General features: G+C 47.4%; 1 protein-coding gene across 3 annotated transcripts in view; it reads right to left on the bottom strand.

The window, feature by feature from the left end:
* Positions 1-21,230, bottom strand: part of ZBTB16 (zinc finger and BTB domain containing 16) — a 136,860-nt gene that overhangs the window by 58,616 nt on the left and 57,014 nt on the right. For all 3 annotated transcript variants that reach the window (XM_088138912.1, XM_088138910.1, XM_088138911.1), the window contains exon 3: positions 16,745-16,842. In XM_088138912.1, coding sequence (XP_087995038.1) covers positions 16,745-16,842 — 98 coding nt within the window. The remainder of the gene's footprint in view (positions 1-16,744; positions 16,843-21,230) is intronic.

The raw sequence follows: 21,230 nt of genomic DNA, 5'->3' as shown, positions 1-21,230 counted from the left end.
GGATTCCCCCCCACCCACCCAGAAAAGCCATTTGTTGAAACTAGCAGCTTTAACATAAGCGGGACTTAAAAAAAAAAACCCACGTTGGGGATGGTGCAGGCAGTTGAAGGGAGAAGACAAAAGGAAGTATTTTTAGCAAGCTGCCTACAGTCTAAGCCGACTTCCTGATGGCTGACCCTGGAAGGATGGGACCATGTGTGCTGCCAAGAATCTGCGATGTGTTTGAGAAGATGGATCACCTCTGGCACCAGATCCTGAGCAGATCCTCCCCCACTCAACAAGGTTGGCAAAAACAAGTGATTTTTCCGTACCACTAGGATTCTGCAGAAAGCCTGACTTTTGGAACAACACCAAATTCTCAAGTCCCCCCCGCGCCCCCCCCCCAGCTTTACTCATCACCTTTGACATGCGTGACTGGGGGAAAAACCTCAGGACACCCCTTTTGGACTCTTCTGGAAAAAGTTCACAACAGAGTCTTTGCACTTCCAAGACTGTCCCCCTCAACCAGGAAGGTCTGTCTTCATGTGATCCGGATGGTCTGCCAGGCCCCTTCGCCAGTGGGGGTGACTGCAGGGCTGGGCATGGGCTAGGCACCCCATGCTTAGAGAAAGACGATGGCAGGAAGCTCCTGCCAAGAGAACTACTTTAGCAACTCAGTGGCTAACAGATATTCCCGCTCAGGTCTACTGGTTAATGCCCAACAAACCCTGGGGGTCTCACCAGCACCCAGCAGAATGGGCTTCACTTGAAGCTGGACAGCAGGGAGGACGACGTTTCGCCTGGGCTGTGGGGCTGTTGGGAAGGTTACAAGAGCTTTGCTGAATAAGACCAAAGGCCAACCTACTTCAGCATCTGGGGTCATACTGTGGTCAACCAGATGTGTTTAGGACCACACAAACCTGGATAGAAAAGCATCTGCCCATCTATATTACTGTTCCTCAGCAGCTGGCATTCAGAGTCTGTTGCCTGTTGATACAGGATGCAGAGTATGGCCAAGGCTAAGAACCAGTGGTAGCCCAGTCCTCTGTGGAATTATCTCCTCCTCTTTTCAAACTATCTAAATTCATGGCCATCACTGTAAGCCCCATTGGCTGGCTTCCCACTTCAGGCCTGGCTCATGACAGTCACTTTGTTTCATGATAATGCTGGAGGAAACCAAGATCCACCCATGTAAGCCTCTGATGCAAGCTTACGACCCTGTCCTTCAGCATCTAAGTAGAGTGGGGGCCGGCGGCCCTTTCAAGTTTCACTCTACAGAGAGGAATGGACCAGTTCGGCAAACTCACAAGAAATCCAATAACTACAATTAAGTAACATTTACTGAAGAAAATTAGAAGCCATCACCAAAGAACTTCAGCAACTGCTGTGATGTAGGAACAAGCTGTCTATATTGAAACAATTTCCAAAGCCTCCAGCCTGTTGTTTTCCTTCCTGTTCCATGTCATGGACTACTTGGCCCCCACTTTTGAAGCAGCCTGGCCCATCTCCATCATCCCTCTTTTGTTGCAACTGTCAGATTTGCTGTCATCTTGCATTTCACTGACTGTGTGAGGACCAATTCTCACAGGCATACTGTGAGGAGCCCAAACTTGGACCAGCTGAGGATATAACATGCATCCTTGGCTGATTCGGATAGCAATATACTAAGAGTACACAAACCCAATGGCCTAGTAGTAGGGTTAATGGAAAGATGCCTCTAAATCCGCTTTGAAAATGCACTTCAAATGAGGGGAATCGGCAATATGGCAGCTAGGAAAGAAAGCCAGAGGAAAAAGGCAAGTGGGGGACCTTCTGGTGGCTTCACTGGGCACAGTAATTCTATACCCAAGAGGTAAGGACAACAACCAAGAAAGAATGAGCCAAGTGGGAGGGTGAGGCAATGAATAAAGAGTTGTGCCCATGTTATGACACCATGGAAGGTCCACCCAGAAGGAGAAGAATCATCTTCTTTGTTCCGCCTACTCTCTATCATTGTTCCTAGCACCCCTGAAAGATGGTCACAGAAAGAGTTCTTCTCTTCTGTAGACCCAACTCAGTCCAACTCACTAAGAGCGCTCTTCTACTGGATGCAGATGAGCCAAGGGACATGATGGAAGAACCAGGCATCTTGGACCTCCATCCCCAGAGGTTTTGGATTCTGGCTCCCATCAATTTCAGCCAGCGTGGCTAATGAGACAGAAATGTGAGATCATGGTGCAAAATACATGAAAGACATTCTCCTACCTAACTCTGACTCTGCTCTCTCAAGCTACTAGAAATAGTTACGTCCTAGCAACATACTAGACAAAGCCACTCTTTAATTGGTTTGACTGGTTCAATCAATCATGTGGCCATCCTGTAAAATTGCAGTGTGAAATGTAGACATCTACTTGTCCTACATCGGAAAAAAAAAGTGTGCACACCCACCTCCTCTGCCTTCCCTCCACAAGTTGCATCAGAGACAAAGTGCTTCCAACCGAGTCAATATGGTAAGTGGAGGAGGGCGCCATCTCCTCCCCTTGCAATTTGGAAAGAAGAATTAGTTCCACCCAGTTGGACAAACAAGCAGGATGGACGTGCTAAAAAGAAGTGTGGCTGCTCCAGTCATGTCTGGTTATGCACAAGGTTTAGTTCTTGGTGTGTCTCCAAGGCAAACCAAGTTTTCACCTCCCTCCACACAGCTTTTTGAAGAGGGTCTCTTGTCTTCTTGTGGTTCTGCCCCCCTTTTTCTTAACTTTTCTGCAAAGAGCCCAAAGCACACCCCACTTAGGAATCAACAGATCACAGGCTGAGTCCATTTTGGCATGGTGTCCTGAGATGTGAAGCACTGAGACCTGATTCCACTAGCGGCGCATTCATCAGTAAAACTCAGCCACAGGAACAGAGAGTGAGTCCCGAGACAGTTTTTATTATACAATTGCCCTGCACTGCTCATGGATTCTTACAGGAAGATCTGGATCTGGTGTTCTTCCCTTTGTAATCCTGTAGTTTCGCTGTTCTTTTTACCAAGAAAATGGTCCCCATCTCCTAGAGGGAAGAAGGCAATTCTGACTTCATAACCCAACAAGATTGAGACCACACACTACAAACAGACAAGGTGCTTCTGCTTTCCCGTGGGGGCAACCAGCCAAAGACACCAGAAATGGAGATGAAGGGAGTGAGAATGGGTGGAATAAGAAGCGCTTCCTACTTCTGGACACAAAACCACCAAACCCCATCTGCCAAATCTTCCTAGGAAAAGGTTAGCACTTGGACAATCACAAATCATTCTCTGAACTCATGGTTGTTTTGCATTTGTTTAAAGGGGGAAAAATAGATTCCCTTCTATCCCCCTGGGATTTCAGACTGAAAAATGCAGAGGCAATTGATCAGCTGCTGTCTGTCTGCATCAACTCCTCTGAATAAAAGCTAGCAGCAAGTCTTTTTAATATCGGTTTATACCGCCTACAAAACGTTCAGAGGGTCACAAAATATGGGAGCCCAGCAGTGCTGTTTTTAGACCCCCTTGTAACGCTCTCCAACCCCCCTCCAATTTTTACTGGCTTGATGGAGGAGCCGAATGTATGCTCCCTAGACGGTTGTACTTCTGATGTTCGGGTGTAGTAAAAATGTTCTAACTGGTAAAAAAATGATACCTACCCAATTGCCTTTGGTGTATCTAAGCCTTAACTGTCACACACACTGTTGGATGTAAAGATCCCTCGCTGATTTCCAGCACTTTGATTTCTATCTCCCCTTCTCTCTGTAGCTGAAGTGTTACGTTATACATAGTATGGTTGATGTTTTGGAAAGGGACATGGAAGGTGCAATCAACCAGCAGCCTGCACCCTCACAAACATCCCTTGTTGTCCTGTTTGTCTTCCTCCTTTTAAGCTGTGCAAGGAATCTGAATGCTCAGTCTGTTTTTACTATATTATTTCCAGGGCATTATTAAATTGTACCTGCCAGGTAAAAATGACATTCAAATTGCTGGCTGAGAAAGTGGAAAGATTTGGGCTGTTAGAGAGGAACTGAAAATGGGTAATGCTGAGAATACACTACCAGTGATTAACTTTCATACAGCTATTTGCATGAGGAAGAAACTGGGATCAACCTGCTGAGCAGAATTGCTACCTAACCACCCTCAACTTACTTATTTATTTGTAACAGAGGAGTCAAGAGCATGACTAAAATATGTGGAAGACGCTGCCAGAAGCAAGATGTAGCCAAGTGCATCAAACGTGTTCTCTTTTCAACGAAGACTAGCTCTGTGATTTTTTAAAAAAATACTCCATCTAACATCCCCCTTTTTAACCAAGTCAATCCACTGTTATCCAGAGTATCAACAAAGAACATCTGTTTAAACACTAAAATGCCCTTGACACTTTTCTTTCCTTTGCTTAGGTGTACAAATGCCACCAATAAACCTGTTTTCTCTTCCACGGGGCCAGATAAATGATAGCCTATTATAAATGATGGCCTACTAATTCAATCATTTGCCCATCCCTAACATTTTATGAGGTAGAAGAGAGGAAATGAGATGGAGAAGGAGCAAATGTTGAGGAACAGAAAGGAATGGAGGAAGTAGAGGAAGAACTCCCAATGTTGACACGACCGGGAGTTGTATTCTGATAACTCAATCTTTTCCAGTTTTGTAAAAGTAGAGAAATTTGAACCGAGGACTAGTCGTGCTCTAGGACTCCTACAAAGATACCATCTCTCATGCATCACAGTAAGATCATTTCTCACTTGTCCTAGCACAGAATCTCCATGAAGAAAGGACCTGGCTTCAGCAACTTGACAAGTTAGATGTTTGATGTTTCCTGGCCTGGCCTGAGATATTCTGATGTCCTTTATAACTACCAACTTTACTTATCTCCAATCTTCTGGAGTAATTGACCAGAACAAGGAGAAGTCTCAACTCTCAAGTGCGCTGACAGTCACTAGATACAGGAATAGGAGACAGACAATACCTCAAGGCCATTCCTCCTTGTTTAAGCAGATGAGCTCTTTTTGCAGGAAATAGATTGCCAGACACAGGATATGATAGGTTTCCATGCCAATGACAACAGCAGAGATATGTTTTCTGAACATTTAAAGAAAAGAGTACGTTGGATGTGACGCCTACAGACAGATTGTGAATCTGGGTGTTTCAACTCCAGCTCCAGTATCTCGGAGTTGGGTCCTAATCTACACACCTGCTAAGGGGGACAGATTGGGATGACTGAAATTGTTTTGCTAATGTGTGTCCAGATTGAGGAACATCGCATCCTGGTCCAAACCCCTTTCCCTGATGATTTCTCCACATTAGGTTGAGTAATCATCTGGAAAGATCCTCTCACATAAAACCAACTGATTCGATACCATGAAAATAAGCAACGTTCTACTGTACTCAGAAAGGAGGCAGTTTTAGTCTCTCAAATACAGCTTTGCAGGAGGTGGTTAGGATATGATTTGTTAGACTGGAGGTCTGGCTGACAACACCGAGAAACAGAACGCAAATGTTCTTGGGGTCAGGCCACCTGGATGTTATTGTACCCTTTTTCCTCCTGGGTGGGACTGATGGTTCTCTTTGTTCAGCAGGCCGAGGTGCAGAAACGAGATCCTAGTGCTCTGACTTTAGGTATATGTATCATGGAGTTACTCAGTGCAAGCTGTTGGAAGTCACGAGGTCACATTGTTCCTGAGTGCAACTGTGCTACCCCTACATGTTTCTGAAGTGTAATATCTCACTTCTTAACTCACAATTGGGCTGTCGACCAAGAAGGGAAATCAAGACAGGATACTGCAGATTTGGGGAGGGGGGTCAATGGCAAGATATACACAATGGGCATCCTGCCCTCACCCAAAGTGAAATCTGACTGGACCCTCAAAGATACACCATTAATGTACCCGTCCTCTTTTCTCTGAAGGCCACTCAGCTTCCTGTGCTCGCAGTCCCACTTTGAGGGCAGGGGATCCCTTCTTGAAGGCCTTGGGGATGACCCCTGAAGAAGCTGGTATTGAATTCCAACAATTGAAGTGGCCCAAACTGTTGTTAATGCATCAGAAGGTTAATGTTGATGGATAAAGTAAAAAAAATGATATGCACTGACATCAGCAAATTAACTGTCTTTTCACTTTCAATTCATTTATCTTCTTTTTTTCTCTTATCTTTTGGCCTGGAGCCACTGTTGGGGAGGGGGAGGGGCTGTCCCCGGGCACGCCACTCCAAAGAGAAATGAGATTGTTGGTTTGAAGAAGTTGGCCAACCCTGGGCTCGAGGGCAGGCTGTGGGCAGCAAAGAGATTGAACAGAGAGTTGGGGAGTCAACCCACCTCTCTTCTGGACCAGGTAGCCCACAGTGCAGACTTGTCACCCTGAACTTCTCCAAGGCTGGATGCTGATTTCATGAGAAGGGAAGAAAATGATCTTCTCCCTTTACTTTTCCATTTTTGGAAATAGCCTATAAGAAATACATGAGAGGGCCACCTTCACGAGACGATACGCTGGGTGTGTTGAAGGTGGCTGGTCGGGTCCTCGGTTCCAGGCCTCCTTCTAGCTGAGACTGGACACCAGGGCTGCCCATCAGAACTGGCAAAGTGGGCCAGATGGACAGGGGGCAAAATCTTGTGTTGAGAAAAGCCACAGGACAGGCTTCGGACCTGAATGCGGTTTGCTTGTCCACCTCTTTTGGGGGTCCAAGGGATCAAAGGGACCCCTTGCGTGTACAGAGACACGCTGCACATTTTTTTCTCCCCCAGCTTCCCCTCTTTCTGTCCCTTCTTTTTCTAAGGATTACTGTTTTGTTAGCAGGACCATATAACTGGACAGGGTGTCAAGACGCTCCTCCTCTCCTTCACGGCTTACAAATGTATTTAGCATGTTTACATCCAGAGAGACATGAAAGAGAGCAGTCACGTTTTTGGCAGCCTCTCCCCGTTCCTGAGTTATGGCCAGCCATGACTCGGAGCTGCCTTGCTTCCCAACCACAGTTTCATAACTCGCATATTTTCTGACGTTGCAATCCTCCAAAATTTCACAGGCACCAAATATTCCCTTTCTCTGCGAGCCAGAGGACACCGTGTGCAATCAATTATGGTAAAATGTGAGGTAGATCATGATTCAGTGAGCACCGAAACGGATATGGAAGAGGGCAGGGCAGATTGAGAAGGGGAGAAAGGTGGAGGTAAATATATATTTGCAAAAAAAGAGAGAGAAAAGTTGGCAGAGCAAATTTATGCATTGCCGTCACTTTACTACCTAATTAATTCAGTCATTTCAAAAACAATTTTATTTATGTCCCATTTACCACATCAAAAGTGCAAAGAAAAAGGGAAAAAAACATTCTCCACACACTGATGCTAAAATAATACCTCAAGGCATCTATTTTTAATCAGTCTACACACACACACACACACACACACACACATGCCACACACACGAAATATCACACAAAGCCTGGATTCTATACAATCTCTCTTGGGCAGACCACCAACTCTAAGAGAGGGAAAAAACAGCCAAGTCTTCAGAGCACCCTTGCTGGCTGCCGAAAACGGCTTGTCAAAAAGAGAGAGAGAGAGAGAGAAAAAAAAAGTGGGGGAAAGAAGCAAAAGGGAAAAAAAACCCAAACCCACAGAAATCCATAATGGCTCGAGGCTCCTCTCCAATCTATTTTCTGCTCAGCTGGTTTTAAATGAAGTTATTATGAGTCATTAAAACACCCGCAAGCTTGTGGAAGTCAGCCAATTACAATTTTAAATTTAGCCTGTTCTCTACCCCATTCCCTCGTTTTCTTCTTTTGCCCAGGAAACACACACGCACACGCACACACAGACACACACAAGGTTTACTCTAGTTTTCTCCCGCCATACCCCCAAAGAACTCTCCCCTCCTTGCCGAATCTGGTCCAAGACACATTTCCTTTGCAGCTTAACGTACAGCAGACAATAATTCAGTTTCCGCAGGCACCAGCAGAAGCATATTAAGGGGAAGGGAGGGGGTGCTTGCTTTCTTCTTCTTCTTTTCAAACTGATCATCGGCAGACTTCTAAACTGAACATCAATGTCAGCGCCTTATTTCCTTTTTAAACCACAAGGTAACACTCTCTGCAGGATTATTAAAGCCACACCAGGTTCTCTTTCTGGGTCAAAGCCCACCACATCCCAAACGGGGCTGTTACCACTATTACGGACGGGGTTGAAATGGGTCGGGTGGGCATTTTCAGGCAGATTATTCTTATCTTTATCTGTGAGCCACCTGTGAATGGGACGGGGTAAAATCCAATAAATAAATAAGTAAATAAAGTATTGAAGCTTCCCGAGCCGCTCCATGAGCTGGAAAGCAAGGGACCCTTGGGTGCTGCCCTCCCTTGAATTCTGCGCCATGGGCCTCACCTGGAAGCCACATCTACCTATAACATGCGCTATTTTCATGGGACAGTTTTAAGGAGAACCTTGCCAAATATGTGAAAAGCGGTCAGGACAAAGGTATACTAGGGGAACACATACACACACACACACACACACACACACAGCCTTGGAGAAGACTGACGATGTCTGTCCATCCACAAGCCACCCTGGACTTCTCTCAGCGCTGAACAGAACCTCCCCAGAGCATCCTTTTGCAAAGCCCCCTCAAAACAAATGGGGGCCGCTCATTTTCCAAAGGAGAGCAAAAAGGCTGCCATGGATTCAGTGCCTCGCAACATTCAAAGCGTTCACGGAAGAACCAAAGTAACCAACAGCAAAGCGCCTGCTTTGCCCACGGAAGCCCTGGGTTCAACCTCCAGCCTCCCCAGTCTAAAGGATCAGGGAGCAAACGATGCCAGACTGTACAACTGGGCAGGCTGCACAGCTGGACCTCACTGAAGGCCACTAGATAGATTTGCATCTACCCAAGATGATACGGTTCCTCCGAACTGGAGCAAGGATCACGAAGGCACAGATCACGAGTTCCAGTGCAGGGCCCAGCCTGGGGTTCCCACTGAGTAGAGGGGAGAAGACGGTGGGGGTGAGCAAGGATACTGCAGACCGGGTTGGACTTCCTGGTTGCCGGTTACTCTGGGCTGCAGACCAAAAGATGCATAGCATCCTTGCTCCAAGAGCCCCGGAGGTTGAAGCTTCTGCTGCACAGCAGACCTTGCTTCCCATGTTCAAGGCTGACATGAACAGACTCCTAAGTGGGCCTAAAACAGAGGCACGCCCAGCTGACTCTGCTTTGCCCTCTCCTCCGCACCAGGAGCAAGCAGTGTGTGTGTGCAGAAGTGTTTGCAACACGCCACCGATATTAATTCAGCTTCTTGCCCTCTTCCAGACAAACCGGGGTGTAACGCACAAACACCTTTCTCTTTCTCCGTCTTGCACACGCTGCGTCCCTAAACGAGACCTTTAAATCCAAGAATCCAGCCAGCCCCCAGAAGTGCCACCTTGCCCTGCAAGAGCCATCAGAGGGTCCCCCAGACCACCAACCCTCTGAAAAGGGAAGGAGAAGCAGCACAGAGGGAGAAAACGCTTGCTCTCTCCCTCCCTGACGCCCCCCCACCTCTGAGATCCCAACCACCACCTCCCCCCAAAAGTGCAAGGGGGAGCAAAGTTATTACATAACTTCCACTTTCCCTGGTCCTCCCCTTGAAAATAATGTTCTTCTGACTGCGTGAGCTCAGAGGGAAAACATGACAACCCTTATCCAAAATTCAACAGCCTGTGTTCCGTTTCAGAAGGCACGCAGTGTACTGTACGGCCTATAAAACTCCCCAACAGCCTCCAGACACTCTGCAATCGTCCTCCATCAAAACACTTTGCCTTGCATACAAAAATAAAATACAGTGCTGAACGGAATACACAATCAGCCCATTACAGTACAGAGAGGCTGCTCCTTAGCAACGCGGGGGCTTTACAGCTGAGATGCACGACAGGAAGCAGAAATCTGCCGAGCCTGTTGGGCAAATGATAAACATTAGCAGGTTTTTGTGGGCTTGGTTCTGGGGGCTTTTTTGGGGAGGGGGGAACTACCAAAGCAATGTAAAAGTGGCAAATGCGTGCACGCACACACCCCGCCGCATTTCTGGATTGTGTGCATCAGAACAGCATCCAGGAGGGGTGGAGATTTGAGACAAATCAACTCACTGTCACCAGCATGTCTGATTTCTCATCCCCCTCTGATCCCGAGGCCATGCTTTCTATCCTCCTGGTTTCTGTTAAACTCTCGGAAGTTCTTTTTCCCCCCGCAGAGGACTAGCATCTTAAAGAACAAGAACTAGCTGGAGGGTAGCGACCCCGCACACTTCAGAGCAGCCGACGGCCTCCGACAAGCAGCATCTACTGTACGACCGAGTTGTTTTTCAACAGGGGTTGTGGAAGGGAGCTCTAAGAAAAGGAAAAGGGGAGTAGGCAGAAAGAAAGGCCAGTTCCTCAGGTAACAGCTGGGGGGGCGGGCAGGGGGGCAGAAGGAGGGGAGAGAAGCAGGCTGGCCTCACACACCGGCAGCAGCGGCTCAGGACCTCCGCCAGAACAGGAGCTAAAAGCAAAAACGAATTATTCTAATCAGCTTAAACTCTCGAGGCTGAAAATAAATAAATTAAAAGATAGATAAAAAGAGGTGTGCGCGGGAGGAGGAAGAGAAAGAAATGTATTTTTCATCAGCAAGTGTATAATTTATAAACAGCATTAAGCAGTTTGTGTTTTCGCTCCCCCCGCCCGCCGCCCGCCTTCCTCTCTTGTGTATCAGGGTTGGACTGAACTCAAGCCTGCATTAATTTCTGCTGCGGGTACAGTGTGTTCTTGGCTGCGCATCTGCCAACGATCATAAACTCGCTGGAATGTTGGCAGAACATCCAGCCCTGCCGGCAAGCCGATGACATCACTCGGGGAATAAATTTGGGAGCGGGGCCAGCACCCGAGGGAAGAGAAGCAGCCCGGGCACCCAGGCAGCGGGACAAAGGCGGGTGGCCGGCTCCGAGGGTGGCCGCGCCAAGACCGGCCTGCCCAGCCCGGAGGAGGGGAGAGGGAGGCCAGGATGGAAAAATCCTCCTTCCCCCTGGCAGGACGGCCAGCTGGGGGGACAGGCAGCCCCAGGCAGGATCCCGCGCCTCCCCCTCTCGCAGGGGTTTTGTTCCAGCAGGAACGAAGGGGAAGGCGAGGAAGGCCAAAGCGCCCGGGCTTGGCTCTTCCAGGTTGAAGGCCAGAGAGAGCGGATGGTGCAGAAGCACCTCGGGGGGCCGGTCACGGGGCAGACCAGCTTGGGTACAGGTGGGGCCTGGAGAGATCCATCGAGGTCTTGCGTCCGGCCAGGAAGGATGGCCACTAACCGGTTGGGCGGTTTTGCTCTGCCGCTTTAACCCTGTGGGTTCCACAACTCCTGGTGTCCAGCCGGGGGTTTAGCCAGGGTGCTTCTCTGCTCTTATCACATCAGCCGCTGGAGTTGGAAACCTCGCCCCACTCTGCCTCTCCAGCCATGGAGTTCGCACGCCGGGGGTGGGGGAGGGAGGAAGAGGAGGCCGCCTCTCTCTCCAGGGTAAATGGACAGCAGAGAAGACGGATCCGGGGCACCCAGATGTCAACTGTACTGGGACCTTCATGCTGCAATCCAGCAGCAGAGTGGGGTGGGCACTCCCCTAACCAAGAAAAGTTTCCAAGGAGACACAAGGGCCACATGATTCTGAAGGTGCTACATCAGGAGACCAGCAGCAGCCGCCACTGCCCCGCGAGAGTCAGTATGCCGAACAACACAAGCACTTGGGTAGAGCAGGGCACATCGCACCTCTGTTTCATGTGCCAGATGTGCATCCTCAGTGAAAAACTAGCTGCAAGTTCTGATCCTGTAGCTCTACTTTCTCTAATATGAGAGTGGGGTACTGTATGAATGAGGATGGGGGAGCAGTCCCTGCGATCACATTCTACCTGTCCCTTCTCCTTCACACACTTTACGAGCTCCTCAACCACAACGGCGGAGGTGGGTCTCTCTGACTTCCGGGTCACCACCTTTGTGTACAAGCTCAGGTCCTGTCTACTGACGCTGCCGGGTTCAAGAGACCCACCTGCCCATTATGGCCCCCAAAGAATGGCCAGATCTCAGCCCAGAGCTCCTAGAGGCCCTCTGTGATTTGGAGGAGCAAGCAGGGATGGAGGAATTGGTGGTGGTTAGTTTTGCAACATTTTTATTTTTTTTTCACGGGCAAGTTTGGTTTGCCTCATTCCTGTACTAGTTTGGGGGGAAGGAACTGAAAAAAAAGTTTGTACTAAAATCTGTGCCGTGCACGTCACTCCAAACATATGCCTTTCTATTTGCAAGTTCTTCTAAACAATTTTCTCCAGTGTGTTTTGGTATCTTACTTTCATGAATGCATGCACTTTTGAGAAAACATTTCCCTTATACACTCTTCTTAAGACTAAATTGACAAACTGCATTACAAAATTCAGAAAAGTGGGAAGCTCAAGTTTTTAATTCAAGCATTGGCTTGAAAACATGAACTTAAATAAGTCCACACTGATATACAAACTAAACAAAATTTCCATCATCTGTACTTCCAAGGCGTGCATTTTTTGTCACACACCCAGGTTTCCAAATAGGTGTGTGCATGTACGTGTGCTTTGGACAGCTGTAATTATTCTGCATGTACATGAAACAGTTGCTATAAACACTGCCATGAGAAAACACGCCTACACAACCTTTCAATGTAAATACAACAAGAGAGCAATTTTAATGGAGGGTGGCATTTTTCCAAGAGTAAGCACCACATTTCTCTACTTTCCAGTTTGATCCCCAAAACTGTAGGGGCACACTTGAGACAATTGGGAGCAACTGGGATCTCCTGCACTTAATCCTTCCAATCCAGAGCTCTATACAAAACTCAGATGGAGTATCTAGAGAAGACTTGGCGCCCAAAGGCACATGCTCACCAAGACCAGTTCTTCCCCTTCTCCACATCTCACCATCATATCTTCTTTAAAGTGTGAGAGAACCTTCCTCTGCAGTCTTGGTATTGCCCAGGGAAGCTTGGTGAGGAGAGGACTACCTTAGATGAGATGAAGTGCTCCTGACATCAGTTGTCCTCAGGCACCAATTTCAAGTTCAGGAGCAACAAGTATCAACTCCCAACTGATCAGAGAAAGAGAAGACCTTGCTATAGATGTTCTCATGACCTCTTTTTTGCAGAATGGGGGAACTACTGCCATTGTTACTCTTTTTGTCTTTGGCCAACGGATGACCCGTAGCAGTCTTCTGCTCCACAGGTCATTCCTAAGAGGAAGGGGGCAAGGGCTTCTCATGCTGTCTCCAGGTTGGCTCCTTAATCCAGCACGTGACAGCCACTGCAGACCATGATCTGAATCAGGATCCATCCACACTTTTTGCTTACAGAAGGGATTCATGATGCCATCATGGCAATAAGCTTTCGGATGTTACCCAGTAAGCGTTTAGACAAGCTGCTGAAGGTAAAGAATTCATCATAACCCCAACTCTCCAGATACCAAACCATAATTCCCTTCCTTCCAGCTCTGCATCTCCACTGTCTCTTTTCTCCTCCCAAGGGAAATGACTGGAACAGGTTCACTCCCGTTTTGTACAGATTTTGCCTTTCTTCTTACGTAAAATGTGTAGTACTGCTGTTCTGGTCTAGGTTAGGAGAGAATCCTTCCTGCCCAACGTATGAAAACTGACATATAAGAAGGAATTACAGGGATCCATCAGGTGACCCAAAGGAGAGTGGTACGATTCATTAACCAAAATCCTTGCTTGTCATTCTCACTGTGATGCTCACTTGTGTCCTTCGGAAGACCCAGCCACGGGAATGCTTGGAGAAGGAAGGGAATCTGGAGCTTAGCCCGGAACAGCTGGTTGCAGAAGGGTGCTCACCTCACCTGCGCCTATGCACAAGGACTGGCACACTCAGGTGATTTCATTCTAGCAGCCTTAAAAGTACAACAGGCCACGGGGCAATCAGGGCTATACTGCTTTACCTTGTTATTTAATGGATGGCTTTATTGCTTGAAAATTAATCTTAAAGTATACCTTGCAAATGCCCGATTAGCTGATGTGCATCCAAAATTGATTGGAAAAGAACCGGCTTCTTTAACCTCAGGATTTTACAAATGCTGTACGCACATTGCACCACCAACAGACCAGAGGCTCCTCCACGTAGGGAGCCTACTTCTAATTAAACAAGTCATGAATTTCTCGGCGCGCCCCCCCCTCCCCGGAAAAAAAGCCGTCCAAAAAAATCTATTGTTGGAGCATTAAGAGGCGGCCTTCATTCAGCCAGTTCTGCCTAAGCTTATCTTGCGAGGGGCCGCGCAGCTTGGGATGAAAAAGTCCAAGGTGGAGCTGGTGCTTTTGTAAACAACGTGGCTGGAATTTAACGTGGCTGTTTTCGAGCATCAGGGCTCCTCCTCCCTCCCACCCGAGCAGGAAGGGAAAAAACATAATCATCTTTCATGATGACAAACTTGGCTCAGCACTCACTTTACATACTGTACCCTCAAAGCAGGCCGGCAGCCAGCCAGCAGCTGGCATGAGGCCACGGCGACAGCAACAAACAGAAGCCGCGTGCGCCAGGAAAGCGGGGGGGGGGGCACGGGGCAAGAAGGAAGACAGCTGAGAGGCAAGCGCACTTCACACACCGCCTGCCCCCGGGCTGCCCTCCGACGAGGCAAAGGACGGTTGGGAAGTTGCCAGCCCCCTCCACCGCCGCCCCTTTTCCCCCACCCCTTCCAGTGTGCCAGAGGAAGGGGGCACCTGCAGACAAAAACAAATCCTGTGCAATCAAAATTCCCCATAACCTACAAGGACCCAAAGGGGAGGCTTCTGGAGGACCCTGGATTGGTTGGCGTTAATCCCCCCCCCACGTGAAGGAAAACAAAGGGGGCTTTCGAGTGATTTCGAAGGTTAATGGAAGTTCCCTGAAATTACGCCCCCAAGAGCAAGCAGGCCTCCCCAGTTCTTCTGCCAAGGCTGATTTCCCGAGGCCAGCCCAGAACGCAGTGGCACCAAAACAGAGCTGCCCACCACGGGCCATTTCACAACCTGGCAAAATTTACTCTCCCAACAACAGAAGAAACGGTGACAGAGGGGAGGGGGTTGTCTATCCACCATATATGTGGCCCTCCCCCCAATTCCAATCAAAGCCTCTCTCTGGTGAACTGTGAGCCCTTCCGTACCTATTGCTAAAATTTATGGCAAATTTTCCTCCAGAGCATTCTTCTATTTACAGAATTCTTAAACTCTGTCCGAACTGGGCTGGAAACAGCATGTCGCCATTTCCAGCCTTCTCTGCCCCTGCCAGAGCTTTCGCACATCTTAAGAATGAGGAGTAAAGCCTCACAACTAGAAGGCTTTACTTGGGACTCACAACAAAACGTTGCAGCACAGACCACCCCAGATGAGGACCCTCAATTCCATTCATCTTCTTTACAGTCCCACCCTACCCCACCTCATACCACTATGTTCTTGTCCTCCAGTAATTAATCTGTATGCCAGTTCTATTGAGTAGCACCAAAACGTTTTCCAGGCTCCTCCAATGATGAAGATGTTGATGCTGATGCTGATGATAAAAACCTTGAGATTTTTCTCCAGACTCTTGGGCACTAAAAACACTATTTTGGCACACCGAGAACTGAGTTTTCTATTAGGGTGGGTGCATGCAGATGCTCTGTTCAGAGATGCCCATACAAGAAAGTTGGGGACTAAATTAGCTTCTAGAGAGCCAAGTATTCTCACTAGCTTAGCATTCCAGATCCTCCTCAAACATTTAATTAAAGGGCCTGCATCATTTGAACCTAATAGTGAAATTCATTAAACAAGTGCCCAATTCTGCCACTTTTACTAATGAAACTTCGGTGGATGCTTGGATATGGAGATACGAGATTCACAATGTATGTCTTAAAACACAAAATATATCTGTGCCAAAGGAACAGGGGTGGGTGGAGGAGAAGCAAGATCTGTCAAGTTGGAAGCTCATCAACCAAGTGGGCTTCCAGTTGGTCATTCAGAGGTACCCTGGTGCAGCTGGGGAGCCCAGAACAACCTCTAAGAACAAGAAGGTCTGACTCTGGGCCTCTCTAAACATCCCAGACAGGAAAGCCACCTGGTTGACATCTCGGAAAGAGCTTAGATAGTCTAGTTTTCGTTTCTCTGCAGGGCAGAACACAGAGCTCCTGATTTGAATGCCTTAGCATATACGCGAACAGAATCCCCAGCCTGCACCATATTTCTGTTTCTTGAGTAATCTCTGAGCCACGTATGGCCACAAATCACGTCCTCCACCAAGAATCAAGAAACTGCAGCAGCTGGGCTGATCGCTAAATTCCCTCTCAATGTGGCCAGTGATGTGATATTAAAGACATCAATCCATTTCATTGTGGGTTTTATTCCTTTACAAATAGCAACAACAATTTCTTTCCTCCCTGGGTTTTTTCCTCAGCAAGTCCCACTGAAAACCCTTCCCAGGCGGTGTTAGCCCGAGGATAGAAACTTTTTAAGTGGCGCCGAAATATCTAGGACTAACAGGGGCTCTGGGAAGAGGGAAAAGGAGAAGGCCAGGAACAGAGTAGCCCCCTTCTTGGACACTGCAGCCCCACCAAAGGAAAAGCAGTGCGTCCGGCCCTTGAACAGCGCACCTGCTTTGGGCCTAAGCGCACCTGTCTGGGACATACCTGGGCTCCTGGGTGTCCAGTTTCAAGGCTTTACAACCAGGGATTTGGCAGGTTTTAATTCCAGAGCAAGACCAAACAGCATGAACTTTGGGAAAAGAGGGGAAGCGCGCGTGCGCACGCACACACACACACACGCACACACGCAACTCTAAACTTACCTGAATGAGCCAGTAAGTGCATCCGAAGGCGGAGGCTGTCAAGGAATCTTTTTCCGCACAATTCACACCCGTATGTCTTCATTGCACTGTGCAGTTTCCTGGGGGGGGGTGGGGGGGTGGGGGGGGGAGACAAGAACAGAGAGGAGATAAAGTGAGACCTCATCTAGGTCCAGAGCTAATGGGAACGTGGGTCTAAGTGGGGAGGGTCCATCTGCCTTAGAGACCTTTCCCCAAATCCTGGCGACGCAGAGATTCTCACCAGCTCAGAAACACAAAAAAGGCTGCCTGTTACGCTGCAAGAGCCGTCATTAAATATGGGACCGAATTCTTACTCACAGGAAAGAGAAAGCGAGGCGAAGCGACGACTTTAATTTTACAAGAGCCGCTCATAATTTTTATTGACCTGACTTCTTGGCGCAGATCCCGAATACACAAGCGCGCGCACCCCCATTCATGATGGGTGTGTATTAAACGGTTTGGTTATATTCTATTCCCCGTGTGTCCACACACTTATCTTCTGGTTGCCTTGCTCCACCTGGCCTCATCTGTGAAACAACTTCTTCACACTTCTCAAACAGGGTGGAAATGACTGGTGAAAAGAAGCAACAGTATCTAAACACATGAAGTGCAGACAGAGTCATTGGAAGAGGCCCAAAGGTACTAAAACCATTGTCAGAGAGATTTACCTTCCTACTTCCTGCTTGGGCTGCGAATCTAGACACCTTCCCAAGGCAGGAGCAGAAGCACTCATCCAAGAAGCACTGCTGGTGTGGCGGGGAGCACCGTACTTCCTGCATAAAGAGGCAGCCTGCTTCGGGGGAGCTCCAGACCCACTGATCAGGTCCCAGAGGCATTGAGTAAACTCAACTCTTCACCCAGGGCAGCAGAGTTAGCCAACAAGGAGAAGCAATGGCAACTTTATCAGCCCCAGTCACCATCCCCATCCCCATCCCCCCAGAGATAGCCCTGCAGGGTTTGGGACCGCACACACATTTTGCTAGGCTATGGAGCAGAGTCTCCAATCTTCTGAGGTCAGGCCTCTTCAACTGTGGTCTGTTCATCAAGAAGACTTCAAGGGTTAAACGTTGCATTCAGACGAGGACATAAGACTCTTAGCGTTCATGAACAAATGAGCTGATTTCTCCCTTCTAAAAATGAAGATTTGGTACCTTTCCTGGGCCAGTTTGGAAACCAAGAGGAAGATGACAGATTCAAATCAATAGTATTTTGGCAGCCTGCAGAGGTGGAGAAGGTCACAAGAAGTTTCTCCTTCCTGCCCACCTTTTCTCCGCGCCATTACCTGTTTCATGTCCAAAGTTAAAAGGAAATAAAAGGGAGTGTGGAGTCAGAATTCTTCGCCTGCCTGGATTCTGCTCCAGAGGAGGATCACAAAGGTCTTAAAGTCTGCCTTTCTTTGAGGAGGACTTTTAAGAGGCTCAGGAGTTTACTTCGGAACTGGGCACTGAAAAACTCCAGTGGGATATTTGGTGGTTCTGTGTTGTCATACCGTTCTTTTGCAGGCAAACATTTTAAACGTAAAGTTAAAGCAGACTTTAATCTACAGTACAGGAGTGAATATATATCCTGTGGTATCTTCTGATATGCATCAAATTAACAGAGCGACACTTGACGGACAATTAACAAAAGGGTCCTTTCAGAAGTCACACAGTGGAAAGCCGGCTTCATGCTAGGCTGGAGACTGCTTCCTCAGAGCTGCACCTTCTGGATGAATATGTCTGAACGCAGGTTCACACTGCATTCGCATGTTATATTTGGGAAAGCATCTAAAACGGCGATGATCCAACTGAAGGCGAGCACTATACACGTTTGAAATGGCAAGCAGGGTTTTCAAAGATTTTTAACAAAACTATCCATTTTTCCATTTCTTAAAACCTCCTTGTTACGTTCTCAACCTTTCTAAAGAAGATTTTTTCCTGAGATTTATATAGCTAAAGCTCTAATCCAGCAACACAATCAGGAGTGTAGCATTTCTCCTGAATTTGGTCAAAAGCAAACATTTCAAGGGCAGTTTTGAGGTTCTTCCTCTAGTGGAACATTTGAGAAATGTTGAAGCAAACGTAGATTTTTAAAAAAGGAACAACTTCTCTGAAGACAACTGCCTACTTACACTGACTCCCCCATTGGTCGCGAATAAGTTACTACTTTTGGCATATTTTAGAACTATTCTAAAATACATACCTCAACTAGAAGCAGGGAGAGGTTGGTGAAAAGGGAGGGAAGAACGAATTTTTATTTATTTATTTGGCTTTCCAGCCATGTTCACCGTATCAGTTCAATTGCGGGTAAAGCAATGGTGGGTGTTGGAGGTGTCTATGTGTAGAAAGACAGAGCAGCTGCTTGTAGCATTTACTGGAAAAACAATTTCACTCTTCCAATGCACAGTTTCAGGAAAGAAAAAAAGAGACCCCACTAATTATAACCTTAGAAATTACACAGGGACAGTCGCTCCGCTTTGCCATCTAAATGGCCGCTCAACTCATCTCCAGTTGAAAAGAAAAAACAAAACTCACAGAGATATTTTGTCTAGGACCAAAAAGGAAGAGCAGAGAACCTTTTAAAACGTCATTTCATAAAAGGAAGACCAAGTGCAAAGCACCAAAGCAATTTCCGGTGGACTTAAATGCCAGCAACCCCCAAACAGAGCAGTTCTCTAAAAAAAACCACCCTGGATGAACAGGAGCAAAAGAATACAATAAACTGATTTTTTTTTTTTTTGGGTCCTATGCGAGCAGGTACAAAAGGGTTCCTTCAGCCAGCTGGAATAATGCAGCACATCAAACACACATAAAAACAAGAGTTCTCTTCTTGGACTGTTTCATAATGTCAGATGATGACATATTTATCAGGCTTCCAATCCAGCACAAATATTTATGAAGACCATGTGGATTTCTGAGAAGAGCCCAAGATGACACAAGTGTGGGCCAGCGACAGTGGAAGAAGCACCATCTCTCAAACAAGCAACACATGGAGCAGCGCGCCGGCCAAAGCCACCGCAAATCCTGCTTCCCTGAGGCGAGATCTTCGTCCTCCAGAAGCAGCTTCTCACCGACGCTGCGTCCGGCCAGGACACGCTCAGAGCAACCTGTGCGCCCCACGGAACTGAGGTCAAAAGGAGGTGATGTTTCCAACGAACCCGCATACACTGATTTCTCTCCACGTAATTATAATTAAGATGCGCCTGAAAAAACGCTTCGACAGAGAATGGTGCAATTCTAAAGCTGGCTGACAAAACCCTGCAAAACTAAACGTGAAGGAGGCGAAAAGAAAAAGGCCGGCATCCATTCGGATCAGGCAGTTAAAATGTGCAAGGACGTCACACACTAATGCAAACGGGAAGGCTTAATGCAAGGGAACCTCAAAAGAGTTTGCCAGCTGAAACGAGGGGAAAAAATGAGACCTACACGCTATGACGTGAGAAAAGCGAACCACTGCCATGTCACACTGGGCTGGTTCATACAATACATGAGGCCCTGGTATGGTTTGTATGACCTTGGCTTAGCCTATTATTCAGTGTAGCCATTGTGACATATAAATTATGATTCAGGACTTAGAGGGCTGCCTGTGGGTTTTATGCATAAAATGCGGAGAAAGAAACGGTGGCTTTTAGGACAATGTGTGAACCCAGGCATTAAATGCCAGTCCCATGAGTCAGTCTGACTCTCACACGGACAAATTTTGAAATTGTCCCTTTCAGAATCAAACTGCACCGTTTTTGCAAACGGCCCCGAGTGCCTGTAAGTCGGTAGTACTGAAAGTACTGCAAAATGTAACGTCACGTAGTATCGTATCATAATATATACTGTCTTCTAGGATATTAGAGGTAGGAATGTTGTATTAATTTAATAGGTGGGAGGTGCCCAGAGAAAACCAGATAGGTTTTTAATTGGCTTCCAAGCCGCCTCTTTCATTCAGGCAATTGAGGCCAGATGCTGCCATCTTAATACGTCATGGATCTCTTCCCAGTCCACCCCATTTCTCCTGACCTGGCCAATCCTTCCTCTGTCCCCTATTAATTTAACGCAGGCTTCTCTAAACTGGTGACTTCAAGGCAGAGTGGGAGTTGGGGGAGCAGAAATCCAAGGCGTCAAATGGAGGACAGCTTGGAGAAAGGTGACTGGATCATCACTTGTCAAAACACACATTTGTGTGCAGGGGTGACAAGAAGCTTGTGCCGCTGTTTGAAACACTGGTCTGATGGAGAATTTCAAAGGACCCCCAAAGTCTGCACAGTTTTTAAGGGTCGTCTTCCAATTTCAGAGCCAAATGTTCTCTTCCAGGAGCAGGGGCTCAGTTCTTGATTAATCGGTATAATACGATACGATACAGTCATACAATATCAAAGAGTAGAGGAAGTGCAGAAGATGTGCAGAGAGGGGTTACTTTTGAGCCACGTATCTCCACAAACTCTCTTAGCGAAGACAGCATTTCTGAAGGAGAGCTGCCTCTCCTGGTTTCTATAATTTTA

The sequence above is a fragment of the Python bivittatus genome, unplaced genomic scaffold (genome assembly GCF_059951505.1).
Source record: "Python bivittatus isolate LINGU-HERP-01145 unplaced genomic scaffold, Pbiv_v1 ctg000320_np1212, whole genome shotgun sequence".
Taxonomy (NCBI): Eukaryota; Metazoa; Chordata; class Lepidosauria; order Squamata; family Pythonidae; genus Python; species Python bivittatus.
This window is presented reverse-complemented; position numbering and strand designations above follow the sequence as displayed.